The 20,022-nt window shown below is 39.2% G+C and overlaps 2 protein-coding genes across 2 annotated transcripts; both read left to right on the forward strand.

Moving 5' to 3' along the window:
* The first annotated feature begins 10,219 nt into the window (after positions 1-10,219).
* Positions 10,220-11,164, forward strand: LOC124960021 (olfactory receptor 51I1). The gene has a single exon (XM_047518543.1). It carries the CDS (start codon positions 10,220-10,222, stop codon positions 11,162-11,164), a length of 945 nt encoding a protein of 314 aa, XP_047374499.1.
* Positions 11,165-17,565: 6,401 nt separating this feature from the next.
* LOC124960245 (olfactory receptor 51I2-like) lies at positions 17,566-18,516 on the forward strand. The gene has a single exon (XM_047518942.1). It carries the CDS (start codon positions 17,566-17,568, stop codon positions 18,514-18,516), a length of 951 nt encoding a protein of 316 aa, XP_047374898.1.
* Positions 18,517-20,022: the final 1,506 nt, after the last annotated feature.

The raw sequence follows: 20,022 nt of genomic DNA on the forward strand, positions 1-20,022 counted from the left end.
CATTATACAAATCTATTCACACATTTCTTGACCTTCACACCTTTGATGTGCACAGGTCTTCTGATTATACTCTCAGTTCACATCGACATGCAAATAGCATTTACATATACAAACACACTCAAGTGTACACACAGACTTTGCACACTCATACTGCATTTCTACCCACATGCTTGCAGGATGCCCATGGTATTAATTCACTCACCCACATAGGAACTTTTGTAAGCCCTTTTGTATTTGCTAATAGTTTTCTTTTTATGCTTTCAGTCATCTTATTTAATTCCTACAGCCATCCTCTATGGTAGTAACTATATGGTTTATTCTTCTGTCATACAGATGTTTCTGAAATGCTGTCACGGTCACTGCCTCCTGTGGATGAGCGCAGTGAGGGATGGAAGGCTTTTTACCTGGCTGATGCTTTCCAGGCTCTCAGGGAACCCTCCTGTGGGAGGACTCCAGCAATACATGCCACTGTCTTCCCTTCTCCTTCCTCTCCAACCTTGAACAAAGCAAGATCAGACGATGTTTTAAAAAATCCCTTCTGATGGGAGAGGAGGAGGGGAACCTGGGAGCCCTAGGGATCTGAAGTGACCAGAGATGCTGGCATGGTGTGCAAAGCAGCACTGCCACTCCAGGAAGCACTTCTGGGCTTTCCAGCACAGTGCAGAACTCATGTGCTCTGTGGTTCCCAGCAAGTCAGTGGCCACTGCTCTGGGTTTACAATGATTGCAGCCCTTGTGGTCTTAGAGCTCAGTATGTGCACACCTGTGGCTCTCAGAACTGTGATTCTTTAGGATCCAGGACTGGCTAACCTGACTTGTCCTTTGTTTCTCCCCACTGACTACAACCCCATTCTTTGTCATTGGCTACACAGAAGGTAACAAAGAAGACAACTGGGATAATGTGAAGGGAACATGAAGATAAGGAAGAAGAAAGCTGACTCAGAGAAGAACTCTGTTCATGGTAGGACCAAAATCATTCTGAATCTGGAGACCTAAGTTTTAGAAATTTGAAAGAAGGATGCCTGACAATCCCACGCCCTTTCCTGTAGTCTTACCACTGACATTGTGGGTTTTCTGGATGGCTGTGATAAAGGAAAAGAGAAAGAGAAAGTGAATACTACTGTGCTGTGCCCCAGATACTCTGCAGAAAACTGTACATTTACCAAATTATTTCTTGACAGATGTGGAAACTCTCAGTGAAATTAGCTTGCTTTATAACTTGTGGTGACCAGGTGATAAATGTACAGTTTACATAAAGATCTATAGGACTTTATACTTTCTTATCCAGGTCTTTGAGACATCAGTAAGGCATTAGAAAGGAAAACATAAAGGAAAATAGAGGTGTGCATGTCTGGTTGGAAATTTCTCAGGTACCCTTCCACATGGAGGATGCCGTTGGGCATGACTCAAGGACACACGTGAAGAAAATGATGAAAAAATATATGATTACAAGCCTGTACTCAGTTTCTTTTGATCCTGGAACCCAGAACCTTTAAGATTCTGTTTTTTTTTTTTTTTCTTTAGCGTTCTTTTTCTTTTAAAAAGACATTCTCTATGAATTTTTCGGGTGTTGATGTCCTTTCTGTTATTTTGCTTTTTAATTTCCTGTCAAACAATAAATATCTATGAGGGTTTGATAGGCTAAAACAAGCAGAAAGAAATAAGGTAGAGATGCAGTATAGAAAGACTTGTCTAAAAAACCATAGCTCTCAGTCATTATCACAAAGAGCAAAAGACCAGAAACAGCTATTCACGGCACATCTGAGGTTATGACTAGCTGACTTGTCCTGTCTGTTTAATCTTCTGGAACATGTATGTACTCTGATATCTCAGAATTCATAAGGCAAGTGCAAAACTAGACCATGTGTACTTCTGCTGTTAGTTTGAGCCATGGATACCTGAACCTTTTCAGAGGCCTGTTTCCCTCCCTGAACTTGCAGTAGTATTAAAGAATTATAGAAACTGATTTTCAAATCTAGGAGTCCCAGAAAAGTTGATGATGGCAAGTTAGTGGTCTAGAGAAGCACAGAGAATTTCCTAGGGTGGTACAATCAGCTAGTGGAAACCCCAAGATGAGAAGCCCAAGCCCAGAGATCTTTCTGTCTGCTTTGTTGACTCCACTAACCTGCTGTCAGATACCCTCCAACAGGCTTGCCCACGTCTACACCTCCATCCAGTTTGACCCTTTCTTAAAGCAGGCTTTAGGAGGTCACCTGACTCACCCCTTCAGGGTTTCAGGACTCAGCAGAAGACAGACAGATGAGAGACATTCTCAGAACATGTCTGCGAAAGTGAATTCATACCTCTCACTTTTATATCTAATGCTAAGCCCCAGGGAGAGAACAGTGATGCTGACTTTGTGTTGGAAAATTATTCTGTGGGGTTTTAGTCTTCTGAGGTCTTTAATGACCACTAAGAATAAACCATATACTCTTTTAGTTGAAAATGAACTCAGCACTTCTCAGAATAAATCTTCGGCTAACAAAATTATCTGGTGATAGGCAGACAGTCACTGTAAGAGAGGACGTCATCACTTTTCTACGAGTTCCCAGGTTTATGTAACATGTAAGCCCACGAAATAAAGTACATTCAGAAAATAACTGTTTTTATTCTTATTTTCTCTTTAAATGTATTAAATGGAACTCGTTCCCTCTTAATCCTAGATTTAACCTCAATTCCTTATATTTTCTGGCCACATTCAGATAATAAAATGTCCTCTGGTAAGCAATTAGAATGCCCAGTCTTGTGTAATAGTCAAACTTCTGCATCCTGGCCTTTCCTTCTCTTCCAGCTCTCACAGCACCATGCCACTTTCTCTAGGAGGAGCCCAGGCAGGAAATGGACAGGCTTCCTCTCTCACAAATGCTCTACCCCAAGACAGCAATTGCTTCCCATCCAATTCTGCTTTTAAAACAGAAGGACAACTTTTATCAATTTTATATTTTATTCATTTATATTTAGCAAGTACTGGATGTGTATCATTTTTAGTGACTATTGAATTCATACGTATGAGTCACAATCTAACACAGGAAAAGAACAAACAGGGTTCAGTGGTCCAATCAGAACATGAAAACTACAACAGTTCCTACAACTGGAAAAAATAGCATAAAGAAAAAATAAACCAGTGTTAGAGAGCTCACAAGACAATAAGGAAATACAAAGGTGTCATTGGAGATAGTAGCTTCATGAAGGAGCTTCTAACCCTAGAACTGGAAGCAAAAGTAGAGACTTGGAATAATTAAATCATACAAGAGGAGTTCTCTATAGCTGAAAAACTTTTCTTTTTTTTTTTTTTTTTTTTTTTTTTGTACCAGGAATTTAACTCAGGGGGCACTTAACCATTGAGCCACATTCCTAGACCTTTTTTTTTTTTTTTTTTTTTGTATTTTCAAATTGAGAGACAGGGTCTCACTAAGTTGCTTAGAGCCTCCTTAAGTTTCTGATGCTGGCTTTGAACTTGTGATCCTCCTGCCTTAGCCACTAGAGCCGTTGGGATTGGATTACAAGCGTGCACCACTGTGCCTGCCTTGAAACTCTCACTTTTGAGGAATGCATGATGTTTTAGAAGATCTGCAGTCTCATGAGTTTAGAATAGAAATTACCTATGATTGAGGCTTACTTCCCTGAAACAGGAGTTTGGGGGAGGATTCTCTGACTGTTTTGAAGTTCTGGGAATGTTAAGAGGTGCAAAATGGAACCAATTCATGCAATTGGAATTAACCACTGGTCACTGAGTGAAGAAATATTCCTGGGGTAACATAAAGACCAAAACTACATAGGAGGGTACAGGACACTTCTTCTGATCCCAGCTTCTTAGTGTCCCTTATTTACATATCTTGGGAGCTGGTTCATAAAGAAGAAATGCAGTTTGAAGTGGCTCAGTTCCAATGTTACAAATAATGTCATAGAAGATGGAATTTAGATTGAGAGAGAACAACACAATAACCAGTAAAATAAAACAGAATGAATTTAACATTGAAAATTGTTTACACAGATATCAAGAACTGAGAAACTGAGCAGCAGATGGCCATGCAGCTTAGAGACTTGCAACAGCTGGAAGCTTCTATCACCTGTCTGTGGTGGGGTTACCACAGGGGCAGCCAGGGGGAGCCCAGCCAGGGGAAGCTGGAAGAGTTGGGACCCAGGCTAGAGACCACCACCGGAGGTGAGCCCATGAACTCAGAGGCACACCCTACTTCTGTCAGTGCTTCCTGCCTGCTCAATTTACCTGGAAAGCATCTGGTACTGGAGTTTGGAATATTTTTCAAGTAATGATAGGAGCCCTGTGGTATGGAGAAGAAACTCAAAAGGGCAAGGAACAGATTCAAGGGTAAATAGACCTAACCTTGGGAGAAGAGAATCACGATTTGTTCATCTTGCTCTTATTATAGCATTGAGATAAGGTACATGTTTTTCTCTTCCTAGTCTGCACCATGCCAAGTGTCAACCCACAGCAAATCAGTAATGGTGAGAACAAACTGATTTGTCAAGGTCTGAGCAGTAGAGATTTTTTTGTATAAATGGTCTTCTCTCTCAAATCCAGGCAGCACGATTTCTCTGGGAGCTGCTTTAGGACTGATGTGCCATCAAAGCTTACTTGTATCTCTAAAATTTTAACCACTCGAGTAGAATCAACGCCTCTTTAGTCATAACACTTTCTTTATTAAATTTTATTTTATTGGTTCTTAGTTACACATGACATTAGACTCCATTTTGATAATATTACACAAGCATAGGAGCTATCTTATTCTAATAGGACCCCATTCTTGTGGGTGGGCATGATGGTGGGGTTCATTTAGGTATTTGTATATGTGTACATAGGAAAATTATGTTAGATTTATTCTACTGTTTTTCCTATTCCTATCTCCCTCATTCCTTTGTTCCCCTTTGTCTAGTCTACTGAACTTCTCTTCCTTTCCCCCTTTTATTGTGGTTTAGTTTCCACATATCAGTGAAAACATTCAACCTTTGTTTTTTGGGGGGAGGATTGGCTTATTTCACTGAGCATGATATTCTCCAGATCTATCCATTTACTAGCAAATGTCATATATCACTCCTCTCTATGGCTGAAGTAATATTCCATCAATAACTCTTTCTGCAATAAATGCAGTCACTGCCCTCTGTGGTGAGAGAACTGTGAGAGCAGAAGCAAATGTCTCTGGAATGAGACATGAATATGGCAGGGGGAACCTTAACTATATGTAAACATAAGTAATTAACCTTGGACAGAACAAGCTGAAAATGACAAATCTCACTCTTTTCTTTAATTGTATAAAAGGATATCAGTACACCAAGTACACAAAATTTATACTGTAGCATATCCTAACATGGTAGATACTAAAGATGGTCAGGTTTGGTTTAACCTGAGACAGGAGATGACCTGTATTAAGTTGAAATTTTCCATTGCTATTTAAAACCTGATGTTTACTTTCAGAAGAATGCTGTATGTCTTGCACCATCTTTTTTTTATTAAGAAATTTTCTAACATTTTATCATTAATCTTTTCAAACATACAGAAAACTCAGAAGAATTTTATATTGAACTCTGGTATACCTCCTACTTATATTATGTCATTAATCTTTTTATTATGATTGCTTTATCATATATTATTTACCCCCTAACCATTTATAAATCATCTTATCTTTTCTCATCATTGAAAAATAAGTTGTGACCTCAATACACTTCTTTGTCAGTATTTATATAATTAATTGGAGTTCAATAACTTCTATGACTTCTTAGATTTCTTTAAACACATAATGCCCACATATTACATGTACATGATATAAATTTTGATAGAGGCATCAATTTATTGTGGAATATATTTATGACATATTCATAGGTAAGGTATGGAAGCATATTTGAATTGCCATGTAAATCAATTTTCAATGCTTTTCAAGAATAGGTGCTTTATCTTTATTAATCTGCATAATCATTAGTGCTGAGGACAATATCTTAAAATCGCTCACTAATGTGATTTTCTTCCATTTTTTTGTTTGGTTTTAGTTGAAATGAAAAGTTTGTAAATTTTAAGAATCATGCACAGTGGTGGAGTAAAGGAAATGTTTGCATAAGAAACATGCCAAATGGATGTTGATGTGTGTGTAGAAAATACATGATGCACTTAAATTCTATATATTTATCTATGGACAGTTGTGGGGATATTAAAGTGTTGGACATTTTGTTGATATGTTAATAATAATGTAGATATGTGTTTGAAATACTTACTTTTGGTTATATGTGAATGGGAGTATATTTGAAACATAGAAGTCATTTTTCAAGTCTGTGTATGAGTCTGTTTCTAAAATCATGTCCGTAATCTAAGTTATCCTTTATAATTAATGTAAGTATGCACAAATTATAGGAGGTGCTTTTGGGGGAAGGTACTAGGGATTGACCCCAGAGTGCTTTACCATCAACCACATCCCCAGTCCTTCTAATTTTTTTTTTGTTTTGTTTTTTTGAGACAGAGTCACACTAAGTTGCTGAGAATTTTGCTGATTTGCTGAGGTTGAACTCAAACTTGTAATCCTCCTGCTTTAGCTTCTAAAGTCTCTGGGATTGCAGGCATGTACCACCACAGGCAACTATAGTGTGCATTCAATATGTCAAAATATGTGATTAGTGACTAGAACACTGGGCAGTTTCAGGAGCTTATATGCATATAAATTAAGAGGCAATATGAATATTAGTAAATAAGTAGCTGAATGTGTCTAAGGGTATATCTGTGGGGGTCTCGGGATGTCTGTGACTATGTGTGTTTGTGTGCATTGTATGCAGTGTGTTTGCATGCCTGATCAAGAAAGGGTTGGTAGGTTAATGGATATGGATGATGACATTAGCAGTCCTGAAACCAAGAATGAGATTCCCCTGGGAGTGATTCTCCTATGGCTCAGCTCACTTCATTGATGCCACTGTCCCAATTATTTCCACTTTTCTCCCCTTGCACCTAATGAGTCTTGGGATTTTGGCACATTTATAAATTTATGTCATAGGAGAATGGTTGATGCCGCCCTGGTGGCTGGACCCACAGTGCTGTACACCCTGCTGTGAAGAAAAGAGGTGACTCCCATTCAGTGAGTGCTCTTTCCCACAGACTGCCCACCTGGACTCCTTATCTAGACCTTATCCCAAATTTTAGCATTTTTACTGAAAGTGCAGGCAAACTCTACCCCTTTTATTTTTTCTACAAATATGAGGCAAAGCTATCTCTTTCCAAAGTCCAGGATCACAGAAAAATCATGCCTATTCCCATCTGAATAGAAGCCCTAACACCAAACTACCTACCATTAGGCCACAGGGCTGATGCATCAGATCTAGATTTTGTTTTGAGGTTTTTTCTCACTTCTTATTTTAGAAACCTACAATGTGAATTATGATATCCTATACCTGGCTCTGGGTGGACATCTGGAGAAAATGAACTGATGTCATTCAACAACGTGGTCTTCAATCAGGTTAATGTCCACTATTAAGTGTGTAAGGGATTATCCTTAGTGGAGATATTTCTGTGAGTCTGTTAATGGTGATGCAATTGTGACATTGCTTGTGTGTGTGTGTGTGTGTGTGTGTGTGTGTCTGTGTGTGTGTGTGTGTTCATGAGAGTGTAAACACAGAGGGTATTTGAAATATTGTAGTAACCAATGAGTTGTCACAAGTCTTCCTGAGTTTTGTGGTGTGATGATATTATATGTGGTCAGGAGGGGTGTGAAAGAGTTTCTATGAATGTGTGGATGTTCAGGTATGTGTGGAAACATTAAAATGTGCATTTTCAGTGCCTTTGAAGGACTCTGTTCATGTGCAGCCTCATGGGTATGCTATGTTTCCATCTTCCTGAGCTTTTTTCATTGAAAAGTCACAGTTAAGAAGCTTTAACTGACATCCGTGAACAAAGCAGAGAAAACAATGGTTGTTGGGTGGCATTGAACATTATTCTCCTTGAAGATATTTTCAAAGTTGTTTTCCAGACAGGAAAATCTGCATCACAGAAGAAATATGACCCTCTAGACTACCTCAGCTTGCACACCAAGCATTCAGAACAGTGAGGCAAGCCTCTTTTGTAATAGGTGTTAGTATCTCTTGGCGTTATCAAAAGTCTTCCCATTTCTTCAGACACAGTCTTGGAGTAAAAGTGATTTAAAAGAGGCAGTTCTGGACAGGCTGGATCCAAAAGACTTCTTGGAGATATTGACTTTAAACATGGGTTGGGAGGGGAAAAAAGTTTATAGAGGATAAAAGATTTTAATTCTATTGTTTAAAGGAGTGCTTTGGTTTCTCAGGTAGAGGAGAGAGAAATAAAAAAAAATACATAAATTCCTTCTCATAGTATATATACTTTCAGGAATGTTACTGATACCTTGTCACTATTCAGCCCCTTGTCATGATCAACTTTCACCGTGTTTACCAGGTATGTTAGGCAAAAGATGGAAACTCTAGAAAAGGCAAAGGACAAAAACCCATTGTGCGTAAATTCCAGAATGGAGTTTTCATTTTGAGCTGGTTGGTAGCATGAAAATACAGTTACAGAGATACTTTGAATAAATACAGAAGAAGGAGTCTTTAATGATGACTTTTTTTTTCAATTTTCACCACTCTACTGGTTATTTCACATGGAGTTAGGCTACTACAGCTTAAAGGCAAACACAGAGAAAGAGGACCCAGTAAATAGGGTAGAAATGGGAAGCCAATGCACAAGGAAAAGTAAGGAGAAATGATGCTCTTCAACAAGGAAGTCAGTTTTTCGAAGGTGAATTACTAATAATGCAAGCAGGGGGGTCAAATAGATTGGGGGATATTTTTATTACATTTAGAAACAGGGAAATTACTGGCATAGAAAAGTTTATTTTTAGGAGGGAGTGTGGAAGCTACATATAATGAGATGAGTAGAGATAGAAGGAAAGGTCAGTGACAATGAATCCCCGACACAGAGGATCTCAGAAGTCTGTTGCAGAAGCAGACGCATTAAACAGATAAATGGCAAGATCCTTTTCCTCAGCATCAGAAGGGACAGTGTTTTAAAAAATATGACTAAAAATTGGGAGAACATTATAGGGTGGCAGCTAGTGAAGGAAGTTTAGAGCTTTCATGATGGGATGGTCCTGCATATGCTTGTTGCCTGTTAGGAAAGAGGCAGAAAGGGAAGGAGATGGAAGGCACCACACAATGGACTCATGGAAGAGACCTCTAAAGGAGTTGGCAAGAAACGGAATCTTGAAGATGGAGGGACAGTCTTTGGAGGAGGGATATCTCTCAGAAGCCTGGGGAAAAGCATAGATCAAGGTGTGAGTAAGTTTAAAATTTAATCAATGGTGAGAAATTATTACCTCCTTTTTATTTCAATAAAGAACTTTCTTTTTTGATTTTTGTACACCTGGTTTGATTGTAGAACTTATCAAAGGTTAGGTTTACTATGTTAATATAAAAAGGAGAAAAAGAGATAAAGAATCTCAATGGGGGCAATAAAAAATCTCAGTGGGAGAGTAGGCCAGGAAAGAAGTGAAGAAATAAGAGTTAATAGCCAAATAAATCAGAAAAAAAAAAAAAATTGAAAGAATCACAGAGACTCTAGAGACTCTAGAGACTCTAGAGCTAGTGCACAAGCATGAGAAGGTAAGAGAACTGTAAGATAGAAGTCTATGATCAAAATGAGAAAAATTAAAATTTATGGTTTCAGAGAACAGATTTTGATAATGACCAGTTTAGGTATTGGAATTGGAAGGCTGAGGTGAAGTGTGGGTAAAGGTGGTTGATGCTGTAATTTTATGACTGTAGATTGTGCCATCTACTGAAGAGTTTCCAAAGGCCTGAGCAATGTTTCTTCTTCACGGTCTATCTTAATTTCTATTTTCCCCAAATTCTAGAATGTGACTTCTGGGTAGATGGGAAAGGGAAGAGATATTACAGTTTAAGGTTAGAGGACTTTATTCATGCCGCCTCCTACCTGGTTGTCTTGCCATGTTATGAGCACTCATTTGATCATCAAATCCTCATGGAGTTTCCACTAAAGCCTAGATGGCATACTGGGCCCTGGTGGTACAGAAACGTACACAACTCAGTTTCTTTCTTACAGAACTCAGAGTCGGATGTGGAGGAGGAAGGAACATAGATACACATTTTCAACCTCTTGTCTTTTGTGTCGGATACAGGACATCTGAAAGAAGGAAAGTGAAGAACTCCCTGACACCCTCTTGGCCCATTTCCCCATTGCATTCTCCGACCTGCCTGCCATGCTGGGCCTCAATGGCACTGCCTTCCAGCCAGCTACCCTGCAACTGACAGGCATTCCTGGGATGCAGACAGGTCAAGCCTGGTTTGCCCTGATTTTCTGTGTCCTCTACTCGATCTCCATCGTCGGCAACCTGAGTATCCTTGCTCTGGTGGTTCGGGAGCCTGTTCTACACCAGCCCATGTACTACTTCCTCTTCATGCTCTCTCTCAATGATCTGGGAGTGTCCCTTTCCACTCTTCCCACTGTGCTTGCTACCTTCTGCTTCAACTACCACCATGTCGGCTTTGATGCCTGCCTTGTCCAGATGTTCTTCATTCACACTTTTTCTTTCATGGAATCAGGTATATTGCTGGCCATGAGCTTTGATCGCTTTGTGGCTATTTGTGATCCACTACGTTATGCCACTGTGTTGACCACCAGCCGCATCGTGGCCATGGGCTTGGGCATCCTAACTAAGAGTTTCACGACTCTATTTCCTTTCCCCTTTCTGGTGAAACGACTACCCTTCTGCAAGGGCAATATTTTGCATCACTCATACTGCCTCCATCCAGATCTTATGAAGGTGGCGTGTGGAGACATCCATGTTAACAACATCTATGGACTCTTTGTGGTCATTTTCACCTATGGCGTGGACTCAATTTTCATCCTTCTTTCCTATGCATTGATCTTGAGAGCTGTATTGGCTATTGTATCTCAAGAACAGCGGCTGAAAGCACTCAACACCTGCATGTCACACATCTGTGCAGTGCTGGCCTTTTATGTACCCATAATCGCAGTCTCCATGATCCACCGCTTCTGGAAAAGTGCCCCACCTGTTGTTCATGTTATGATGTCCAATGTCTACCTGTTTGTTCCTCCCATGCTCAACCCCATCATCTATAGTGTGAAGACCAAGGAGATTCGTAGAGGGATCCTCAAGGCCTTTCATAAGTCCCAGGCCTGAGGAAAGCTGAGGATCCTAAGAGAACTCCTTTGGAGAAAGGACTATGACATGTCTGCCAACCTGAATGTTGAAAGAAGGAGGAAGATGACCCAGGCTCTGGGAAGGTTGTGCATTTAGAATGAATAAATGAATGTCTAACACAATAAAGTGATGAATGTATTTATTGAAAATTCACTTTGAAAATCCTTGAACTGCTGCTAAGGATGTTACAATAGTGAGTATAGCATATTATTAAACAAACAGATACACATGTCAAAAGAAAAGCATAAAAAGTAGTAACACTCTACTGTCATGTACAACTAATTAGAACAAATTAAATTAAAAAGTTAAAAAAGAGTAAAAAATGCCCTGAGATGTATTTTTTTTTTTTTGCATATATGGGAGTAATGGAAGTCCTTCAGGGCAAATAGACTTGAATACAAATAATTCTACTACCACTGAGAATGAGGGAGATAATAAAAATTAAAGACAGAGGTTTTGGGCCATGGAGAATTGCCATTCACTTGTGGAAATATCAGCAGGCTATTTTGAGTATTACGAAGTAGCTTGTGAAGGATGAGAGTGTTTAGAAAGTATGGCTCAAGATAGTAGGTAAAGGGACAGATATAATCGCCTGAGAGGAAGTATTTACACAGGAGAAAGAACCTTAATTCTCAAAGGATTGTCCAATGAGCAATAGCACTGGTATATCTGGTACTTGTTAGAGAAACAGAATCTTAAGCCCCATACTCCACCTACTGACTAAATGCATTTAATAAGAGCCTTGGGTTACTAAAATTTTTGAAGCATAGTGTTTTCCTTTCTAACACCTCTCAGCTATTAGATTGTTGTACATCAGCTGTGCAGTAAGAGTAGAAAGACACATGAGTAACAAAAATTTGAAAAGGTGATTCTCAGTGTACAACTTCTAGAGCGGCATCATTGGCATTTCTTGGAAGTTTGTCAGACATGCAAATTCTGAGATCTCCTGAACCAGAAATTCTGGACAGTGGACATAGCAGTTTGAGTTTTAATAAGTTCTCTAACTTATTCTGGTACTTTTAACCTAGAATACTGGTCTAGAATATTTGGGAAAGCTGTAACTGGTTTTGACTAGACAATTGGAGAGGTCTTTCATTGAGAAACCTGGGGAGAGAGGACTTGAGAGATAGTCAAAGTTAACTTGTGAATGACTTAAAATCGGGGGAATCCTAGTGCTTTAAAACTAAGTGCATAATATCGGTGGTGAATAGAAATGCAGACTTACCGTCCTACTATCACCATGAGGCAATGCAAGAGGAACACATAAACAACTTCAGATAAACTTTTGATAAACAGTCACTGCCCCATGATGTGACTCCCTTTCCTCTCAGTTCTCACCCCTGACATCCCAATCTATGAGGAATCAAACTTCAGACAAACTCTGATTTTAGGGCTGCCACCTAGGCAAATAGAAACTAAAGAGAGAAAATGAATTAAGAGAATAACCAAATGACTAACTGAATAAAAGAGTTGGATCCAGACTGGTGCTTGCTCTTCCTTATGACATGTGGAGTCATTTCCCTCCATGGCTTCCGAAACTGCCTTTCCTTGCTGGATATTTATGCCCATTCTGAGACACCAGTGAACTCTTCTTCTTTCCCCATGAATCTGCACCTTACTTACAAAGCTGTTGTCTGAATTTTCCTAAACTTACCTTCTCCTGCATTTCAACTCATTATTTCCAACTTGACCAATCCTTTAACAATAATGAAAGGTAGAAAGAGTTTTTCTCAAGTTGTTCTGATACTTCAGAGCACCACATGGAGAAAGGAAAGCTCTCTATGCTCACCTTCTGTTTGCCTCTCCACACACATTCTACCACTTGATATAATAGGGTGAGAAATTTCCTGCTTTTTTTTTCTCAACATACCCTCACTCTATGCAAAATTGAAATTAAAAAGAGGTTAAATTTAATATTTAATGGGAATAACAGATATTGAGGGAAAGAACATATTTGGATCTGAAATTGAGACCTACAGCAGAAGTTATGATAAGAATAATTATGAGGTGTGCTACATTTAATTAAGGACAAATAAGCCTATTACTTTCTTATTTGAATCTCTATCTCCTGTAGACAGAAATATATACTTTACAAATCAGGTTCCTAGTTCAAATTGGTGGAATGTGAATCTCCTAAAACCCTAAAGCAAAGCCAGGACTTAAACCTAGGTCTGTGACTTTGAACTCCATGTTCCTTTGTTGCTTTTGAATGTCTATTATAGAAGAGACCCTGAATTTGCAGAACATGGGGGAGATGAGATAGGAGTGGGAATTAAGTAGAGAACAGTAGGGATAAATGGATCAGGGTAGCCAAGAGCTTGCACTCTAAATTCTGGGGTTATCTCTGGACTCCGAGCTCTATTCTCTGATATGTAAGATCTGAAATTTGTCCTCTGGGTTTTGCGCTTTAGGTTCTGCTTGGGATCTGGGTTTTATGCTCAGAATTTAGGGACCTACACTTTGGATTCTGGGCATATGGTTTTAAATTTTAAACTGGATAGTTGTGTGTAGGTGTGTGTTGCTATGAAACTTGGAGGAATTTTTCTCCATCTTCTTCTTCATCATAAGGCAGGAGTCGAAATTTTGTTTATTTATTTATTTATTTTTTGTGGTGAGAGGACATTCTCCAGGGGAAGTGTTATTATATATATTCTTACCTTTCTCTTCCCAAGGTGAGATCTAGCCCCCTCCTTTTTCCATCACCAATACAACCTCACGCTTAGGCGTGAGGCCCTGGAGGCCCTGGTCTCTGGAAACTTTTACTCAAAGACATAAAGTCTGCCTCCTTCCCTGTCTACTCACTGCCTGAAGCTTGTTGTGGACCCTTGTGAGCTCTGGTCTCTTGCAACCCAACAGTCACTTCACAAAGCCCTCTCCAGTGAGTTTGAATCTGTCTTTGTTTTCTAGATGTGTACAAGAGGTGTTTTTCTACTGACAATTCTGTTTGTGCTCCTGTATGAGTTTCTCAGTCTCTCTGATCATGTCTCTAGAATTTTGAGTGAGTTTCTGTCAATGCCTGTGTGTGTTTGAATAACTGCCACAATATTTTTAGCCTAAGACAGAGGTTTAAGGTAAAATTCCCCAATTTTTTTTAATGTAAATTTTTATAGAAAAAGCTCTAGGCATTCAAATGAGAGGGCTTACCAGAGTCTGCCTCAGTAGTGAAAGACATGTGGATGATCACATGACAGGCATTGAGAATTTGCCTCTGTCTTTCCTCCACAGATTCAAACATAAGATTTCTGTCACTGAATAGGAGAGAAAGCTTGACAGTCTGAAACCCCAGGGCTGAAGGCAGGAGAAGAGTTGAAAGGGCCTTTAATCCCAATTCAGCTGATGCCAGCATCCCTACTCTGCATGCCCATTAAGGTTATCCTGTCTTTCTTTGAATATCTCCATTATCCTGAAGCTTATTATTTTATCATATAGCTTTGACTTTGAGAAACATGTTCCTTACATGACTCCTGTACTGTCTCCCTGCCATGTCCACCTATCTCTTATCACCTCTCACACCTATTCCCACCCATTTCTGCTGTGGTCTCCTCTTGTCAAAATGAATTATCACTTGTTTCTTCGATTCTTTCCATGTCTTCGTTTCTCTTACTTCTTCATGTGCCAGAGTTGGTTTCACTCTTATCTAGAGTACAGAATTCAGAACTGAATGTCCTTCAGTTATGTTCTGAGCTTTTTATTTGCCGATGATTTCTTAAGCACGTTTTTAAGTCACAATCATAGGAATAGCCATGGAGGCAAGGTAAATAATGCACAAGTCTGATATTAAAATAGCTCAGAGTCTAATAGGAAGGACAGAGGCATAAATGCCATTATAATATAATAGAAAAGTCCATAAAACTTCAGATAAGAAAATTATTATTGCTGCTTAAGTAGTATCAGGAAAAGTTGTCGGTTTACTGTAAGATGCATATTACACTTACTATCCATTAATCACCTTCACGAGAGGACTCCAGTGGTGTGTGGAAATGGAAAGTCAAAGCTTTGAAAAGAAGCTAAAGGAATTTAGGATAGGTCATGTGGAGAAGGGAAAATTACAGGCTGCCATGACTGAAACTTTAATATACTATTTATCAATTCAGTTATTTGCTCATCCAGTTAAAGTATTATTAAGCATCTGCTATACACTTGGACATGTGTTACTATTAGGTATCTAGTGGGAAAAAATATCAGCATCATTCTTTCTTTGATGGAGTTTGAAATCTAGTAGGGGATACTAACATTAAACCCATAAATACACATGTAAATAAACTTTTACAAATTAAGATAAGTTTTGCAAGAAAATTACAGATACTGCGAAAAGCAATATTCAGGTGATACTTGAGTAAGATTATTTTGCTTCCATGTTTGAAACAGTATCTGTAATGCAGAGAAAGTAGACATAACCCAAATATAGGAAAGCTTTCTATAAGTCAGTGAGACCAGACCAGGATTGTGGTTTCAGGAAGCAAGAAGAGTACAGACATTGAGAGTGTTCAAACTGAGCGTAAGAATGTGATAAAGATTTCTCACAGCATGCAGAAGATTGGACTCTGGACTGATTCACCTCTAAGCAAGTGCGGCAATAACTCTAAATCCAGGCTGTGGGTGCCATCTTGGAGTATCACAAGTGAATCTAAGTTTCTTTAAAGGAGCTGAAGAATCTAGTGGATGATGAAACACAAGAAAATATCAAGTGGTAGTCAGAAGTGAGGCAGGAAACTTTCTGAGATAAAAGGTATGTGGAGGAAAAGCTTGCAAGATTCATTGTGCACTAAAAGGATGTCACCATGGTGACTACAGCATCATTGAGTCTGGGTGATTCTCAACACTGAATTAATTTTAGAAAATTTTCAACAACATTAATAATTTGGTACTTTCCCAGAGGTTTCAATTTAATTTGTGGGATGTTACCTGGGTACTGGGGTTTTTCATTCCCCTTAGGTAATTCTAATGTGTACCCAAGATTGAGAACCACTGATGTATAAGTCTGAAAATTCGTGGATAAGAGACACAAGGTCTTTCACTTGTCATAGAAGTTGCTAGTTTTGAGGGAATCCCAGAGAGAGTGTACATGGGACTTTAGCAGAGCTATGTGTGAAGAGTGACTCTCATGAGAATGCAGCTTCTTTAACCAACCTTCTTGTTACACTGTGCTTGTGTCCGTGGTCATAGCCCTTTGTATTCCATGGATTCTCCAGTCCTCTGTCATTTATCCATTCTAGTAGAGCACTATCATTCAATTATTTAGATGTTTGAGTCATTTCACATTAACAGTATGTAACCACAGGATAAAGAACTAATATAGAATCAGCAATTTCTATTTCTAATCTGTTGAGTGAAACAGTAAACTGAAGATTGATGTTAATTCAACTTTCATGCTGATTGTGACTGTATCTACTGTTTAAAATATTTTACATATTTAATTTATTATATTATGTTATATTCATTGTGTTACACCATATTATGTTACTCCATATTGCATTACTTTAAATTTTACGTGATTTTCAACTCCTGATTTGTGTTTAGCTATTTCTCCAGACTCTTGGTCTCGGATAGAATCATTTATCTCTGAATCTTTGATCTCTGTGGACTCTGGGTCACATCTGCTCATTTTGAAGGCACTGCATCTTTGATAATCTTTCTGTTTTTATACTTGAAGGTCACTGTATATTAACATAATTTTAACCTGAATTGTTAATTTCCTTCAGAGTCCATATTTCTCTTTTGAAACACAGTTTGAAAGGGCAGTTGTAATTTTACTGGAAACATTTTTTTCTCCCGAGGATTCAGTAGGGACTCATGAAAATTATCACGTTCCCAGGTGTTTTTATCATCTCAGATCCATGTTAGCAGAGCTAAAACTCAACTCTTTCTGATAACTCTAGCCTAGATCAGAATTTACTCTCATCTCTGTAGTGAAAATTAAAGTATAAACTCTGAATGTGTATTATTTTTCTCAATTTTCCCTTATGTTCAAATAAAGAGAATAATATTATTTCCTTCATCTTAAATTAAAAGTAGTTGCCCACATCACCATCTAGTGATTGGCTAAGTATGGATTTGACCCAGATCTGATTTATTTGTGTTTGTTCTCTTAGTTTTTAAACCATGTTATCTGCAATAAAATAGGGCAGTCTGAACTATCTCTTTTACTGTAATGTGTTAGGATCCTAGAACTCAGGAGGACAGGGAAAGAGATGAGACTGTGTGTTACTCCACCTTCTGCCACATTTCCCATCTCAGTTTTTAGCTTTTAATGTGGGCTACTGAGACAGAAGACTTTAACTGGTGAGAATTAATTTTATTTTCCTGGATTTTAAAAACATCTGTTTGTTTTGTTTTATTTTTCAAATGGCAGGTGGAGACTGGTACCTGCTGCTGATGACATGGGAGCTGAAAGCAATGGAAGTCTGAACCACCTGTCTGTCTTCCTGACTGGCATCCCAGGACTAGAGGCCCAACATGGCTGGTTCTCCATCCCCTTCTTTACCATGTACATGGTGGCCATTGTGGGAAACTGCCTAATCATGGCAGCAGTGCAGGCAGACTCTGCCCTTCACGAGCCCATGTACCTGTTCCTCTCCATGTTGGCCATCAGTGAGGTGGGCGTCTCGGCGTCTACACTGCCTACAGTTATGGGCATTCTTTGGTTTGATGCTCGCAGGGTTGACTTTGATGGCTGCCTGGCCCAGATGTTTTTCATTCACACCTTCTCCTGCATGGAGTCAGGGGTCCTGCTGGCCATGAGCTTTGATCGTTTTGTAGCCATTTACAACCCGCTGCGCTATACAGCCATCCTGCCCCTGCCCCGTATCATCTCCATGGGTCTGGGCATTATGCTGAAGAGTGTGGCACTCATGGCCCCACTTCCAGTTCTGTTGAGGCAACTGCCCTATTGTCATGTTAACATCCTCTCCCATTCCTACTGCCTCCATTCAGACCTGATCCAGCTGCCTTGTGCTGATACTAAGCTCAATAGCATCCTGGGCTTGGCCATTGTCCTGGCCACTTTTGGGCTGGACTCACTGCTCATTGTGGTCTCATATGGGTTGATTCTTTACACGGTGCTGGGTATTGCTTCTCGGGAGGGAAGGTGGAAGGCTCTCAACACATGTGTGTCACACATCTGTGCAGTGCTTGTGTACTATGTGCCAATGATTGGTGTGTCTGTCATGCATCGGGCTGCCAAGCATGCCTCACCTGTGGTTCACACACTCATGTCTAGCATCTATCTCTTTGTGCCACCAGTGCTCAACCCCATCATCTACAGTATTAAGACTCAGCCAATTCGACAGGGAATTGCCACCTTATTCTCCTGCAAGAGGAAATTGATCTGAGTCACTCCTTCAATTCCGAAATTTTGATTATGTTTCTGCTATGGGCAAAACTCTACAATAGGAACTTCCGGGAGAAATAGGAAGGAGAAATTTGGAGCACTGTCACAAGCTTGAATCTAAATCACAGGAGTTATTTCTCAGTTCTTTACCTCTCACACTTTATGGATATGTGTGTCTCTGTGCATGCACATATATATATCCTTCATTTCTAACTAGATATAACAACTTGAGGGCAGAAATAATGAAATTACCTCCTCATCCCGTTCTCTTAAAACTTCTAGAAGAAGCTAAAAATAACTAGCTAACATGAAAGACCTTAAACCTTATGATATTTGAATTGAAATAAAGCAAATTTTCATTTTTATGGGATAGCTAGGATTTAAGAACAACTCCCCATAATGATCATAAAGAAAGATCATCCTGGGAACACATTTTTAAATAAAGTGAGCATACTTTCTGATTTGTCCAGACATTCATAGTTCACACTTGTTTTTCTCAACATTATTAGCAATGATGCTCTCTTTCACTCCCCAAAATATCATTGTTTAAATAATGAAAGATATGATGAACTGCAGGGGTTTCAGCCAGATCCAGTGTGGATGAGGGAAGGGTTAACTGCCAGGGGATGGCGATGCCAGCAATAAATCAATTAATTACCAATAAACTTATCTAATCAATAAACACATAAAAGCCAAAACTCTTTTCAAATGGGAGGGGGCATGATGGATCGGGCCATACCAGATCTGGCCTCTAACAAGATGGAGTAGCCCATCTCTCCTTTATTTATAGTTACATACATAAAGGGGCCCGACAAGGAGGGATTTCTTCTGTGAGGAACAGGATGGGGTGGAGTTAGGGGAGCCATTTGTTTAGGGAGCTAGCATATCCCAAGATGATAAACCACTCTCACAGGGCGACCACTCCCCGGGGGGCTGGGACAGTTTCTTACTGACCACCTACACCATGAATCCAGCAGTAAGAATCTGTGACCAAAATTTGTAGTATCTATAAAAACTGATACTTCTGAGAGAAACTGCCCATTTTCCTCAAAAAAAATTTTTTTTTAATGAACATTAAAGTTACAACCCTTATAATAGAAAATGTGCTATTACAAAATTCATGACGCCAGGGGACTCTGCTCCTAAGAAGTAGTGCCATATTAAGACCATTGAGGTTTTTTTTTTCTATTTGTTTTATTTTTTTTAAGAAATTATTGTTCTGCCCAGAAAAAAAAAATGAGCCCTTTTTGCAAAAATATTATATTAGCTGAAGTTTGAACTTTCAGTTCCAAGGACCTTCATCAAGGTAGAAACCTGATTCCAGCTCTGAAAGATCTTGCCCTGGCACCCTGATCTTAGACCTCTTCCATGGGTTTGCTTGTTCTGCTGAAATTACACTGGGTGTTGATTAGGTAAATCTGAATGACTGATAAGCCGGATCTGCACCAATCAATCTGCACCAAACTTAATTCTCCATTAAGTTTATCATTATTTTACAAGGAAAACT

The sequence above is a fragment of the Sciurus carolinensis genome, chromosome 11, assembly GCF_902686445.1.
Source record: "Sciurus carolinensis chromosome 11, mSciCar1.2, whole genome shotgun sequence".
Classification (NCBI taxonomy): Eukaryota; Metazoa; Chordata; class Mammalia; order Rodentia; family Sciuridae; genus Sciurus; species Sciurus carolinensis.

Coding starts and splice junctions, on each gene's coding strand:
- LOC124960021 (XM_047518543.1), top strand. CDS start 10,220: ATGCTGGGCCTCAATGGCACTGCCTTCCAGCCAGCTACCCTGCAACTG.
- LOC124960245 (XM_047518942.1), top strand. CDS start 17,566: ATGGGAGCTGAAAGCAATGGAAGTCTGAACCACCTGTCTGTCTTCCTG.